The sequence below is a fragment of the Echiichthys vipera genome, assembly GCF_963691815.1.
Source record: "Echiichthys vipera genome assembly, chromosome: 23".
NCBI classification, from domain to species: domain Eukaryota; kingdom Metazoa; phylum Chordata; class Actinopteri; order Perciformes; family Trachinidae; genus Echiichthys; species Echiichthys vipera.
Window position 1 is genome coordinate 6,896,306 of NC_139848.1, and position 14,949 is coordinate 6,911,254.

Sequence of the window (14,949 nt, forward strand, 5' to 3'; positions counted from 1 at the left end):
ACAAAGACTGCTCAGGTTACTTATAGGAAGAAGTGTTACTAATATAATTAGATTTGCGGAAAAGTTGTCCTTTCATTTCCTCTCTACGAGCTCTGTTAATTACTACTTTCATCGGTTATGTTAGTGCTGCAATCACCACCAGAGTCAAGACGGCTGAACGGATTTTCTGAGCATATAACACGACATATGTCACAGCTCGCTTTTGTATGTACTGTATGTGTGTGTGTGTGTGTGTGTGTGTGTGTGTGTGTGTGTGTGTGTGTGTGTGTGTGTGTGTGTCAGTGTGTGTGTCAGTGTGCTCTCTGCTCTGTCTGTAAGGCTGAGCACCAGTAGAGCTGACAGCTTGCTGTGACAGAGAGCCTTAAACAAACCCACTGGGTCGGCTGCTGCACAGGAGAAATGCCTTTGATTCTATTAGGCCTGTGTATGCGTGTGTACGTGTGTGTGTGTGCGTGCGTGTGCGTGCGTGTGCGTGCGTGCGTGTGTGCGTGCACTCTTTGATCTTCTGTGTGTGTGAGAAGAAGAAGAAAGTGGTGTTTTTTCCTGCATAATTATGTATTTTGCTCATCAACGCGGTCGTTTAAGTTCTGGTGTTTCTGACTTTGTGTCACTCTTCGAATAATTCAACTCGTCCTCAATTTCTTCTCAATATGACTAAAACATACGGCGCGTTTGGAACAATAACGTATTTACCGAGCGTGGAGACCCTGAACTCACCATATATTCCACTCCCAAAGGTCAAGTGCGATCATCCATGTATAGGAATTACGCCTCGACCCCTCTGACTTATCGCAGTCGATGACTCTTTATGTTCGTACGGCACTAAATGAATTTGAACATTTTAATGCCAGCAGCTTTTCACAATTGTTCACAATCCAGGATTCGTGCTGACGTTTATTCATACGAGAGGAGAAAAGCTGCTCCAACACTATTCAGATACGGCTGGGTCACATATGAGAATAACCTGCACACACTCACACTCACACTCCCACTCTACCTCCATGTACACACTTTATCAGCAAAGACGTAAAATATTTCAACTGATGGAGAAGAATTTAACAACCATACGGGTTTATTTTTGTATCATTTAAACAGATTATTGTTGTAGATCACAAAGTTAGGTTGTGAATTTACCAGAGAATCTTCAGCTTTCACGTAAATAGAGATTTAATTTATATTGTGATATATTTTAAAATCAGACGATCACTGAAGCGCGCAGTGTTGATGGTTCTGTTTTCCTACTTTTATCTATTTTACCCTGAACAAGTGTGAAATAATTTAAACTGAATTAACAGTGTGATTTTAAAGAAGAGTAATTAAAACCTGCATGTCACAGCTGACTTTACATTGAGAGGAAGTTCAGTGCAGCTCAATCGAGGCGTACGCACCTTTACTTTACTTTATGTCTGTTTCAACCCTCCTGTTGTCCTTGGGGTCAATTTGACCCCTTCAATGTTTTACATCTCTAAAAAAATGGCTGATGTACATTTTTTTTGCTTCATATTTAATGACTTTTCCTAATCTTATGAGGACAACTGGGTCAATTTGACTGAACTTTATAAATCACAAGTATGAATTTTTTTACACACATTTGTTTTGGGTGTGAAGGATGACATTAAGGTCACTATACTATGTAAAAGTTTGTCTCTGAAATGTGTAGTTCTGCACGCGCACACACGCACGCACGCACGCACACACACACACACACAGAAATAATATACTTACTTTAAAACAACCTGAAATTTTAGATCAATCACTAAGATATTTGTTTTTTTCGCATATTTCCAAAGTTACGTAGGTATTCTGTAATTCTATAAGAAGGTGTTTCATTTACAATGCTATTTAGGTAATCAAGAAATACACATGGAGTACCTGACATTAAAACTTGAGTAACAACTTTGAGTTTGATCAGTTCTTGATGTTTAAATTACTGAGGTCAAATGATCCCAAGGATAAACGCTGTTAGTAAAATTGAGGGTAACAGGAGGGTTAAGCAAGAAAAGCCAAATAATCCTCAAAAACCGGGAGTGACGCACACTAACCCAGCCCAGCTCGAGTGCAGGCGCTGTTTCCAGCATTGTCCCGTCGTCCACCGGCCGTCCTGTCCCAAACAACACCTGTCACAGCACCCTCTGGGTATTTCCAGTTAGGCCGCGCTGGCTCAACACCGCTGCGGTGAAAACCTAAAAATGTGTCCCACAGGATGTCAAAGTCATCTTGTTTTAACCACGGCATGGGTCGGGCTTTACCTCGTGGAGTTAAGAACATGTGGAAGTATCACACATGATGTTTATTTGAAGGGTTTTTAGAGGTTTGAATAAGTGAACGGGCCTGTTTTAACATTTAAGAGAATCGTTTTTAATGAGGCCATTAAATGAAACTTAGTGTGTGTGTTTGTTGAAGCTCAGGGAGGAAAGACGGTGCGATGAATCTGGATAAATTGTGTTTACCACGACTGTTGTTTGTTGCAGGTATGGAAATCTTTCTGCTTCCCAAGGGAAACTGTGGAAAGAAGACGCCCCTGCAGCAGCTCAGTGGGTTTGGGAACAGTGGGGACGTGGTTTCTGCAGCGGAAACACGCGGAGCTTCATCGGACGGGTCACCATCAAACTCAGAAACTCTGCCCACAAATATGGACTTAAAGTTGTATTCTGTAACATTTAAGATCGTTGTTTCAGAATATTTGAGTCAAAGTAGAAGTGCTTTCATTAGTGCGTCATATGATCAGTCACTGCTGTTGATCTCACTCTTTGATAGAAATGAACTTAAAAGACAATTAAATAGATGAAAATCTTATTTAGTGCAACTTTGCTCTGCTATAGTGAAAGGATCTTCTCTTTAATCTTCTTTGTGGTCTCGATTGGTAACTTTATCTTAAAGCTGTAACAAAACTGCACCAAATGAACTTTTCCTGCTCATCAAACTTACAAACTTTCTTTTTTATTATTAAAATCAGAGCATTTCTTGTGCGTTGCTGCCCATTGTTTGTGTGACTTAATCATTTTGTGATTATATGCATGTAAATAAGCTTTAATGCTCCTTTATTGTAAAACGTGACATTTCCATGCTGTTTTTTTTTAATAATAGGATTTAAAACCGGAAACAAACTGGAACCGTAATCGTACAATCGAGGCGATTCCTTTTATCAAAGCCCGCCGCATGTTGCAATACAGTGATGCGATGGTGCAAACTCATGCGTCTACGCAGCTGGAAACTGGGGTCGTGATGGAGAGGAAATAATCTAAAGCGTGGTGTTATAATAATGTTATCTCCACTAAGGCAGGCTGATGAGAATATGTCTTTGATAAACCGGAAATACCAAGTAAAATATTCTCTTATTTCATCTAAACTGTGTTCAGACTCAGATAATAAAACAGACTTCACACTTTTTTGTTACGCTGAGAAAATTGATCAGGATTCAAGCAGAATTGATAATGGCGTCTGTATCAATCAAATGTGATCATGTCCCATCCCTGATTATAAAGCATGTTGAGCTGCGATTTTAAAACTGTGAACGTATCAAAACACTCGATCCACAGAGAAACGCACACAGCCCGTCTTCATGAACTGTGCCTTTAAACGAGCCGTCAGGACTTCTGCACAGCTGCCATGTCACAAATATACTATATCGAGAGTGCGGCTACTGTGCTGTTACGGTCATTCGCCGACTGCAGTGACAGCGCAGAGATACCAAGAGCAAACACCAGGAAACGCTGACCAATCAGCGACCAGTCTGTCTTAAAGAGACAGGCGCTAAAACACAGCGTAGCAGACAGAGGGTGAAAACAGGTATATTCAAACAGACTCATCCTCAAAACCGCAGATACAACGGGGTGATTATGCTTTTAATAAACCGCCTGGTGGTCAGAAATAAATAAATCAGAAGTAGCTTCACTTGATTCAACTTATCCGGAGCCGTTTGAGAGGCCGCCGTTAGATCCAGAGTGAAAGTCGTAGCGTGGCGAAAAGCGCCGCGCACAAACGTAGAAACAATCCTAAACAAAGAGCTATGATCTGACGGATGATTGCGGTGATTGTGTCCCTCTTTCCGCTCACTTATCCCTCAAAGCACTGACTCTCAGAGGTCAACGTGCCCGGGACAGAAGAGCAAATGAAATCATCTGAATGCTCCTGAAAACCTTGATTCTCCTCGTTCGCTGTCAATCGAGAAAATACCTCAGGACTGAGAGTTCGTTCAACGAGCAAAGTGCCTTCACGCAAAATCAATAGATGGATAAACGCAGTAAATAAAGCCACTGACAAGATATCGGTCAATGTGAAATATTTCTGTCAATCCGCAGGTTCGATTCCCAGCTCGAGGGCACACTTTTGGATTTCAGCGTTTTAAAGATGCGCCGGTGTGTGTGTGTGTTTCCGTGCTGAGTGCAAAAAGAGGCCCAAAGAGAGGAGAGATGGCCACAGTGAGCGTAGAACAGATCATACAAGCCACTTAACCGCATTAGAGCCAACCCGGTACAAGGGAGCGAGGGGAAGATCCACCCGTGCCAGCACGCCAATGTAGTTTAACAGCTCTGTGAGAGGCGGGCGGCACCTGACAGATGCCACATGGGAGAATAATCCCAGAGGGCTGAAAAGATCCTCCACATGACGGGAAGCCGGTGAAGCAGCAGGAGACGGGAATACCAAACGACAACGGCGCCGTTAAAGAAATATATATCCTTCCTTTCTCACTGCTGCTGAACTACAGAGACACACATGCGAGGGAATTAACTATTTTCTACAAGTGACCATGTGAAATATAGAGTCCGATGATAAAAAATGATAATTAACGGGATTTATCTTGAGCAAAAATGCAAAAAAATCACTGGTTTCAAGATGAATGATAGTTTATATATATATTAACATAATTAATATAATAAATATATTATTATGTTGACGTTTTTGACTGTTGGTGAAACAAAACAAGCGCCTTATCTGTGTCTGGGTTGCACATCTTTTATTATATCTATGTTTTTTTAACCATTATTATTATTGTAAACAGTGGGAATAGTAATGGCACATTTTAACAGTTCAATAAGAGATTAAATGTGGTTGAAGCGGCCGTCTCTCCTGAATGAAACGAGATCTTTCAGGACGATTGTTCTTGATCCTGATTATAAGAACAGGAGCAGTAAACCACCCCCGGGCCCATCGCAGCAGGCCTGCAGATTTATGACGTCACGTTTCATTTGTTTATTAAAGTCTTATTAAAAATCTATATTTCTAACATTAATTACGGGATTACAGTGGGTTTCCTAGGGGGTTAAATCCCTCCCCCTTTCCCTCGTGCGCTCCTGCAGCTCTGGTGAAACAAACAAAAGGGGCGCTTTGAATGGCAGGTGCTTCAGGCGTCAGTCACCTGTTTCCTAGCAACGGGCACAACAGAAAAGCACCTGTGGCTCTGAATAGGAGGCGTCTACAGCCCTCAGTTTGACAGAAACTAGGGAGAAATGTAGTTTTTTTAATGATATGTTTTAGATCCTGATGTACAAAAGAATCATTTACCCCTTTTCAATAAATCTGGAAATAATAAAGCAGTGTTTTTATTACAATCAGCTCTAAAAGTAAACGTTTTATTGTGATTATAGGCTTTGTTTGAATTAAAATATTGTTTACCCAGTGTGGTACTTTTGTGTTTATTGTTGTGATGGTGAGAGAAACGTTCTGCTGTTTTAAATGCCCATTAAAAATTAACTTTATTTGATTTTCACTTAAATGTCCCTTGTTGAAGGCTGCCTGTTCTGCTGCTGCGTGGAGCTCATTTCGTTTTTGCAAACTTTTATTCGCTGTAACATTAATTTTATTCCTGTTCTTTAATATTTTGCAGAGTGATATGAAAATATCCAAACGCGCAGACTTGTTTTATGTCGCTGCGTAAAGCCGAGGGTGCGCCGTAATGATGGTAATTAAACTGTTTACATGTAGTGTGTGTGTTTTAGCCACACACACACACACACACACACACAAAACAGATGACAGAGGGAGTAATTTTTAGGTCTCGCGCTCCGACGTCACCAGAACCTCGAGCCCCTGCATGCAAATCACGTCTGCGCTCGAGCCTCTCCATTGGCCGTCTCTCGCTCATTTAGCTGCTGTCAGAGCGCGCGGCCCGAGCACGCTCCGGTAACTTTTCCCAGTTCAGCTTCATCCAAAGTAAGCTCCGGCAGCCGCGTGCTATTCTTGTGGGCGCTCGCGGATGAGAGGAAAAAAGGCGCAAAGGGGAAGTGCGGAGCAAGTTTCCCTGCGTGGATTTCACCCTGAGACTGCACCGTTTCATCCCTCCGGTTCTTTCGCTCTTCATCTCGCTCTTCCTCGGGGCTTTAGCTGCGCGCGGGCCAGCCTGAATGTTTCCGTGTGTCTGACTCTTGTCCTACCAAGACCAGGTGAATGTACAGCATCATGATGGACACGGACTTACATTCCCCCGTGGTGCCCCAGACCAACCCATCCAACCCTGGGGGACACGCGGGAGGAGGAGGCGGGGGGGCCGGCGGAAAGGTCCCCCAGGACCGAATCAAGAGACCCATGAACGCCTTCATGGTGTGGTCCCGGGGCCAGCGGAGGAAAATGGCACAGGAGAACCCCAAGATGCACAACTCGGAGATCAGCAAGCGGCTGGGCGCAGAGTGGAAGGTGATGACCGAGGCGGAGAAGAGACCGTTCATCGACGAGGCGAAGCGGCTCCGGGCCATGCACATGAAGGAACACCCGGACTACAAGTACCGGCCGCGGAGGAAGACCAAGACGCTGCTGAAGAAGGACAAATACTCGCTGGCCGGCGGGCTGCTCGGCTCACCCGGGGTAGGGATGGGCGGCGGGCAGCGCCTGGAGAGCCCTGGAGGGGGCCACGCAGGGGCGAACGCGGGCTACGCCACGCACGTGAACGGCTGGGCAAACGGCACATACTCGGGCCAGGTGGCGGCTGCAGCGGCGGCGGCTCACGCCATGATGCAGGAGGCGCAGCTGGCATACACGCAACACCCGGGCACCGGAGCTCACCCTCACCACCCGCATGCGCACCATCACCCGCACCACCACCCGCACAACCCGCAGCCCGTGCACAGGTACGACATGAGCGCCTTATCTTACAGCCCCATCTCAAACTCTCAGAGCTACATGAGCGCATCCCCGCCGGGCTACGGCGGGATCACCGGCTACACTCACCAGCACCAAAGCTCCGGCGTGTCCCCGGTGTCCGGGGCTATCGGGGGGACTTTGGGGTCCCTTGTGAAATCTGAGCCTAGCGTGAGCCCCCCGGTTTCCACGGCGCGCGCACCGCCGTGCCCTACGGGGGACCTGCGGGACATGATCAGCATGTATCTGCCGCCCGGAGAGGCGGCGGGGGACTCCTCCGTTCACAGCAGACTGCACGTGCTCCACCCGCAGCACTACCAGAGCAGCGGCTCCACTCCGGTAAACGGGACGGTTCCCCTGACGCATATCTAAATCTCTACATGTGTAAGCACTACAAACCACAACCAAATATTTAAGAAGCTAGATGTGGGCGCAGGCTGCTGATGAATTGTAAATTACAGGCGGTTAGAGCCATAAAAATGCAATCACTTTGAACAAACTTTTGTATTGTTATTTCGATTTGCTCTCAGTGATGGAGCTCCGTGTGTCCGAGCTGAAGGGAAGCGCATCCGGTTTACTTTCGCTCTCTGGAACAGAGCATGCCAAGTGTTGACACGATTTCAATCATAACCCGTGAAGGCTGGTGCGTTGTGAAGGTTATTTTTCCGACTTTTCTGTGGGATTAAAGGCACCGGCTGCGTGTGTTTGAGGACCTGAGACCCGTTTAAAGAGGGGAGCGTATAATAAAGGGAGGGCGGTGTGGAGGATGTGTTTTAAAGAAGTTTCTGGGCTGCGTTTCAATTGATTTCCAGTTTTAATGCTTGTAAACATGTGAGTCAGTCGGTGTAATTTGCATTTGTTTTTGTTGTTGTAAAATCTTGTAAATTGTGAATAAATAGGCCTACTGGAAACACTTTTATGAAATTGTACATAATTTACCAAATGCAAAGCCTCGTTTTAGGGTTGAAACGAAACAAAGTGTGTTGAACAGGAAGAGTGTGACGTTCATGGAGGTGTTTCTTTATTTGCAGGGGATTTTAAAACACTCTGCACCTTTAATATTTAATGTTTATTCGCGTTTAATCCATTTCTGAAATACATTTTTAAATGATTTTATTGTTGAAATGAAAAAGGGTTTAATGAAGTCGTGGCAAACAGTAAAAAAAAATCTGGTCAAAATGCAAATTATATAATAATTACAATTACAGGCAGACGTGTTTTTTCACAGGGTTATTTATCAGCTTGAACTTTAAAATGATTACTCTTAAATTGAAACATGATTGAATGATAAATAATTAGAATTTTGCCTTTTTTCTCTTGAGATAAAATTAAATCTGTTAAAAAATAAAATTGTAAAATCTGTTAAACCATTTTTTAAGCTGGCACAAATCTGATGAAATGCATTTAATCACTGTAAATTAATGGTGGACGTCATAATGTGTCACATTAAGGTCTTTTCTGTGGGAAATAGAATATGAAATAAAATATCTGCAGGCCTACAAAAAACATTTTCTCCTGACATTGAGTTTCCAGATTTCATGAAATCCGTAATTGTTAAATGATGTGCAGTCTTTTATTCCCACCATAAATACTTGTTCACAGGGTTCTCATATTCTGTAGGTGGACGGTTAAAGGTTGCACTCAACACTTGTTGGTTGAGGATTTTTTAGTTGAGAAATGTTTAAAATATTAGAAATAATAACGTCTAATTTTCCATTTGCTTATAATTTTAAATCGAGCCACGTTTTTGATGACACCAGCGCTTTAAAATACCGCACATTTTTATCTTTACTTTTAAAAAATGCCAAAACATAAAAAGCAAATGCAATGAAACAAAAAGGATAAATTCCATTTTCATGAATTATGTTGTGTTATATGTTGATTTCTTATTTTAATGCATTCTTTTGCATTCTTGTAAAACACATGTAGGATATTTTATAAAAGCTAAACCCATGAGCTAGCCTTCCTGACACTTATTATTATTTTGTCACAAACATTCATCAGCTTGCCCATGCTGAAAATGCGTTTCTATCTATCCGCGGTTTAATGTTATATATCGTACGCAAGTTTCTCTTTTATGTGACCTGACTCAGGGTCATGACCTCAGTAATCTAGATCTCAAACAAAAGTAAATCCCACAACAAGAGGATCCGCTGGTGAATGAACCGCAGACTCTTCCGCCGGCCTCCCACTTCAACCTCCACCGCTCCCCCAAATCTTCCCCCCGTCCCCCCCCCCCCCGAGGCTCAAAACCTGCATCCGTGTGTGCGACTCTCCTGGTTGTTAAATTATTTCCTCCTCTAAATTTGACGGCTGAATCACTGGAGGCCCCAGGTTAGGACGGGCTGAATGAGCGGAGGGCGGAGAGGAGGAGGGAGACGGTGAGGAGAGGAGGTTTTTGTGTTGCAGGAGAATGGGGATTAGTCATGGTGTAAGCCGGGGCAGCCCGGGGGTCACCCCCAACAAAAAGCCCGGCAAACAACACCCCTGGTTTTATCAGGCTAATTCCCACTCGGGTCTGGACTTAAAACCAAGAGGGCAGCGTGGAGGCGACTCACATATAATAAAGCTGTTTAAACTGAAGGTATTTATTAGTCCTCAACCATGTGGTTTATTTCTTTTAAATCAGATTTCTGCACATTTCTTGGGTTTGTGCTTGCTCTTAAAATTAGGATTGATGCGTGAGTGGGTTGTGTTACATGTCTTTATGTCTTAGTACGTATGTTTGATAACTTTAGTTTCTTAAAACAACAAACAAACACGAGGATACGGTCATTTTAAACGACTTAACATAAATATATTTTTCTGGTTTGTGGTGGGTAGGAAAAGACACTAACCTTTTATTTACATTTTACTGCACGACTGATCATGAACACATGTGAATGTTTGTTTTGTCATTGTGTTTACATCACATGAACAAACCTCCAGAGCGAACTCGCCAAGAGTGTTTTGAGTGGCGGTCAGTTTTTTCCTTAATCTTGAAATTAATTCCACATTTACAGCGATTGATCTTTGATTCATTTAAGTGACGTAAACATGTACGGTGTGATTGAAACAAGGCTGTAAAAGATCTGTTGTTCAGACTTTGCCATAAATAAACTGACATTAAAGAACGTCAGGCAGTATTTGCAGGAGGAAGAGCCCGAGATGTCAGCAGATCACCTCGTCTTTTTTAAGGTTTCTAGAGTCTTTATACACATGAGCTTGTTCAGGGACTAAAGGGAAGTTACAACAATTTAAAAGAGCGAGCAAAGAAACAATTAGACTATTTAATTATAACTCAGTTTGTGTGGTAAAGCTGGAATTACTGCCTGCTGTTTCATTAATATTGTCTTCAGTATGATGACACAAAACTGGAAAATGGACGTATCTATTGTGAGGAGCATCCATCACCACACCTCAAGGTATGTCAGGAGACTTTCCTCCAAACACACCAAATATCAAATCCCTGAAAATGAATTATAATCTGTGATGAATCAAAATGATCACCTCACACGAGTCCTCGCTGAAGCTCAGGTAAGAACACACACAAATGATGAATATCTGCACCACGGTTAAGGCATGAGGTTAAGAATCAGTGTTTGTAATTAGATATTTGGGATTAATCACAAAGAAAGCTCGGCCTTGTAGCCCGGGATGCTCCTGTCACTGAGGCTGGGGGGGGGGGGGGGGGGGGGGGCTGAACACACACACATCCACAGCCATGTGTCGGCAAGTTTTCATCCTCTCCTCATGTTCTGCTTGGCACATGCTTGGACAGCGCTCCTCTGGCACGTCCCACTCCATAACCCTGTGTACCCCCCCTCCCCCTCCCCACCCCCATCCCCATCCCTATCCCGCGTGCTCCCGGTGTCCTAAACGTGGCTAATCGGCATCAGTTTATCACGCCTTCGCATATTTCCCTCCCTCTCCTCCTATAAAAACCCTCACCTCCGACGTTGGACCCGGTTCTGTCATGGGAGATTACGGGGGACCGATTGCACAAGACCGAATGTGGCGCGAGGAGATTAGCGGGGACGCCATAGAAAATAGCAACGGGGCCAACGGATTCCTCGCGAGGGGGCCTTATCGTGCAATTACACGTTGACACGTTTTAACCATTTTTCAGCCTCTTAATCCGAGGGCCCCCTCCTCCCCTCTCCCTCCCCCTTCTCTCTCCAAAAGCAGACCTATTGGTGCTGAGGGAGCCTCGCTGCTCTGTCTGACTCCCTCCATCACTCCGCCTGAAAAGACTTTTCTCTCTTTTTCCCTCTCTATCAGCCACTGTTAGCATTCGAAACATTAAAAAAGGGAGAGTTTGTGTGTTAATGTCGGTCTGAAAAACGTCTAAAATAGAATAATAACTAAAGTTTGCTCAGCCAGAGTTACAAAGAAACTGACGACTGAATTAATAATAAACAAATCAAACAAGAATAAAAATAAAGTGTAAGAGCGAATCTATATATCGGACAAAATTCATACACTGGCATCAACTACAGTTTCTTAACACTGTAGAAAGTGAATATTGAGCCAAATCTACTGGAAATCTATTAAAAAAAATATGAAATATTGTGTGTAGGACTGCTTTACTCAGTTTGTGAGTGATAAATGTAATTTAGTGTGAATAAACTGTTGTGATTTAAGGAGGGGATGGCAAACAGGACTCTGCTGTACCATCTCTGGTAACCAGGGCACTGTTTGCCAAGAGATTATTTGCAGATAAATATCACTTTTTACACTTTGCGAATCAATTTCTGTGTGTCTTTCATTCTTTTTTGTGCTTGCTACCAAACTAGTTCTTCTGTTTATTCCAGTAAAACATGTAAAATATATTGACAGTCTCTCTAATACAGTAGTGAGTATAGAGGGTAAAGAAAATGATCCTAATTGTGAACTGCTCAAATAAGTGACACAGCAGTATTTTTCATCATGATGCGGTGGTTTCTCACTTGTACACGTGTGACGGATTTCAACTGTGATCTCACAGCGGCGTGACTCAAAGACGACTTTGTTTGCGGCTGATGTAAGAACTTTTCCCCGCACAACTCTCATGGAGACGTTACTGCGGAGACACTGCCTTGAGGTTTTTTTTTAACATCAGGCATCAAACGGACTGCATGGTGTGTTGTTCCACCATGCTGCTCAATTCAATTAGGGCCTTTCATGACAATCAATTAGGGAGTACCCCCTGGATCTCCCCAGGGTCCTATAATCATCACACACCGTCTGCTCAGACAGGCACCGGGGAGCCCCGCCCACCGGCAGCAAGGACGCCTTAGTGCGACGTAACAGGACCACTGGGAACCATGAGGACACAGTTTGTGCTTCATTTCAAGGCATTTTACTTCAGATAATGTTCTTTCTTTCCCTCGCTGGCTGTGTGTTGAATGGAAATGTTCCCCCTTCAGGTTTTGCACCACTTTACTGCGTCTAAGGGGTTTTACAATGACGGTTTTACTGTCTGGGTTTTCTGTGCTTTGGGTTTGCGATAATTGTTAATCACATCGGGGCCGCAGTGGTGGAAAATAACTAAATACATTTACTTAAGCACTGTACTTAAGTACAATTTTGAGGTACTTATACTTGACTATGTGTGTTTGCTGCTGCTTTTAGCGCGAGTTACTATGTGGTTAAAGATTTTTTAACGTAGCAGCTACACATTAGAGCGGACCTTCACCGTCTGACATATAAAGGTCAGTTCACTAGTGATGGAGAATGACATGCTGAGGATGTTCGGCCTGCAGACGACCAATTTATAATGAAAACATGCTGGTTGCATTATGAGAAGTGCAGGATTAAACCAGGGACTAAAATTCAAGATATCTTGTTCTAATTCATGTCATGCGTGTCCCAGAAGTGCAAAACTAAATGTCTGGAGTCTTTAAAATCATATTCATGCATAGATTAAATGGTAATAGTATTAAAATAATTTAAAACTCTGTAAGAAGCCATACATCATAATGATTATGATACATATACACACATTATATATACTGTACATTTGTGTAGGGTTGCAACTATCAATTCTTTTTATTGTGGATAATTCTGTTGAGTATCGGTTTGTTGTTTGGTCCATAAAATAATAAAACCGTGTTTCAAAAAGCCCAAGATGTCGTCCTCAAATGTCTTGTTTTGTCCACAACTCAACTAAATTCAGTTCACTGTCAAAGAGGAGCAAAGAAACCGGAATATATTAAATTTGAGGAGCTGAAATCAGAGAATTTTTGGACCTTTTTTCTAATTAAATTATTCAAAATGATTCAGAGATTATCATAATAGTCGGCGATTAATTAAATACTTGACAACTCTTTGCAACAGGTTCAAAAGTGGTTGCAACCGATGGCAACCAAAGGCCGAGAATTGGTTGCCAACGTTGTTTCGTCTCGTTTAGTCACGTTATTATTATTATTATTTTGAAGTTTTCTCCCAGTCTCGCGTCCGGGCGACGTCACTTCCTCAATCCTCATCGCGCATTATTTAGATTCTGAAGCTGCCGCTGCTGTGGGTCAGCGTTACCGTTAGAGTTAGCGTTAAATATAATTGCATCACTAAAAAGAGACTAATATACAATTTTCTTTAACTAAAACTAGACTAAAATGCTCAGACTTTTAGTCGACTAAAATTAGACTAGACTAAAAGTAAAACAGACCGCCTAAAACAACACTACCTGTCACTACTGTTTCCACTGGAAAAATATCCAACATACGCCTACGTTTTCTCAGCACTGCTCTACTACTCTTGTTTGTTGCCTACATGCCATTGATAAAGGAAGACTTAACATATTTTTGAAAATCATACTCCGGAGCTGTCCAGGTGCTGAAACGAACACGTTACCAAACCCAAATCCAGTAAGTCACAAAGCTAAATCCTCCCCTGCTGCTCTAAATACCCCGAGTATTCACATGTATGTCATTCAAACTTCAAAAGAAAACGGCATTGAAGCAGGAAAAGTTCACACTGGACCATGAAAAACAAGGTCCAGTGTTTCTATTTTTAAAACAATAACAAATGCAGGCGCAAAAAGGAGGTCTGTACACCACAGTGGCTTTCCAGAAGGGTTCAGCCACTTCAGAGAAGAAAGAAAGAGAAGAGGGGGATAGAGAGGAGGAGAAGGAATGAAGTAGAATAGGAAACACTAACATGATTACAACTGTAGCCCCGGCTCAAGTAATCACTGGAGTTAAAAGGTCTCCTGCCATCCCAGAGGCCCCTGAACCACTCTCTCCCTTTCACCTTCGCGGAGGAGAACTCTGTCATTTGCAGACTGCAGGTGAGATCTGGTTCACGTCTTTTCCAACCTCCCACTATTCTGGCTGCCAAAAACACTGGTCAATTAGTGCCAATCACCAGCAATGGCGCCGTAATTATTTAGTGATGTTTGACACCTGGAGACCTGTGTGTGCGTGCCTGTGTTTTTTTATGTTTTATATTTTATATTTAACAGCCAATGCGGACAAATTCTGGGCTGAAACTCCAAAAAAAACCCATTCAGTGCCTTTGGATTATGTTTTAAACTTAAAGACTACACATTTTATAGATGTGTGTGTCTCCGATGTTGACTTCTTAACATTTAGAAAAACCCTCCTCAGTGAAACAAGCTAAGAATGGAAATCTGTCCAATCAGATGCGGACAAGGCTAACGTCTGATTCTGAGATATTGGTCCTTATTTGGGCAAAGCATGGAGGAAACACAGGAGGGATCCCTCTCCCAGGACAGAAGATGGTTGATCATGGTCAGGATAATGAATACATGTTATTAATTACAATTAAAAATCCCTGTTTACAAATGTTAAAGCTAACATATTTTGTGTTGGGGAATAAAAAAACACAAAATGGCTTTTTTGATTATCTTAAAGTTGTACTACGTAAGATATTCATCTATTTAATTTACTTTTA

The 14,949-nt window shown here is 42.7% G+C and overlaps 1 protein-coding gene across 1 annotated transcript; it reads left to right on the top strand.

The window, feature by feature from the left end:
- Window positions 1-6,387: 6,387 nt before the first annotated feature.
- Window positions 6,388-7,446, top strand: sox1b (SRY-box transcription factor 1b; the record flags this gene model as incomplete). The annotated part of the gene is made up of 1 exon (XM_083937893.1): window positions 6,388-7,446. The coding sequence occupies one exon, from the start codon at window positions 6,388-6,390 to the stop codon at window positions 7,444-7,446; it is 1,059 nt and encodes a 352-aa protein (XP_083794019.1).
- Window positions 7,447-14,949: the final 7,503 nt, after the last annotated feature.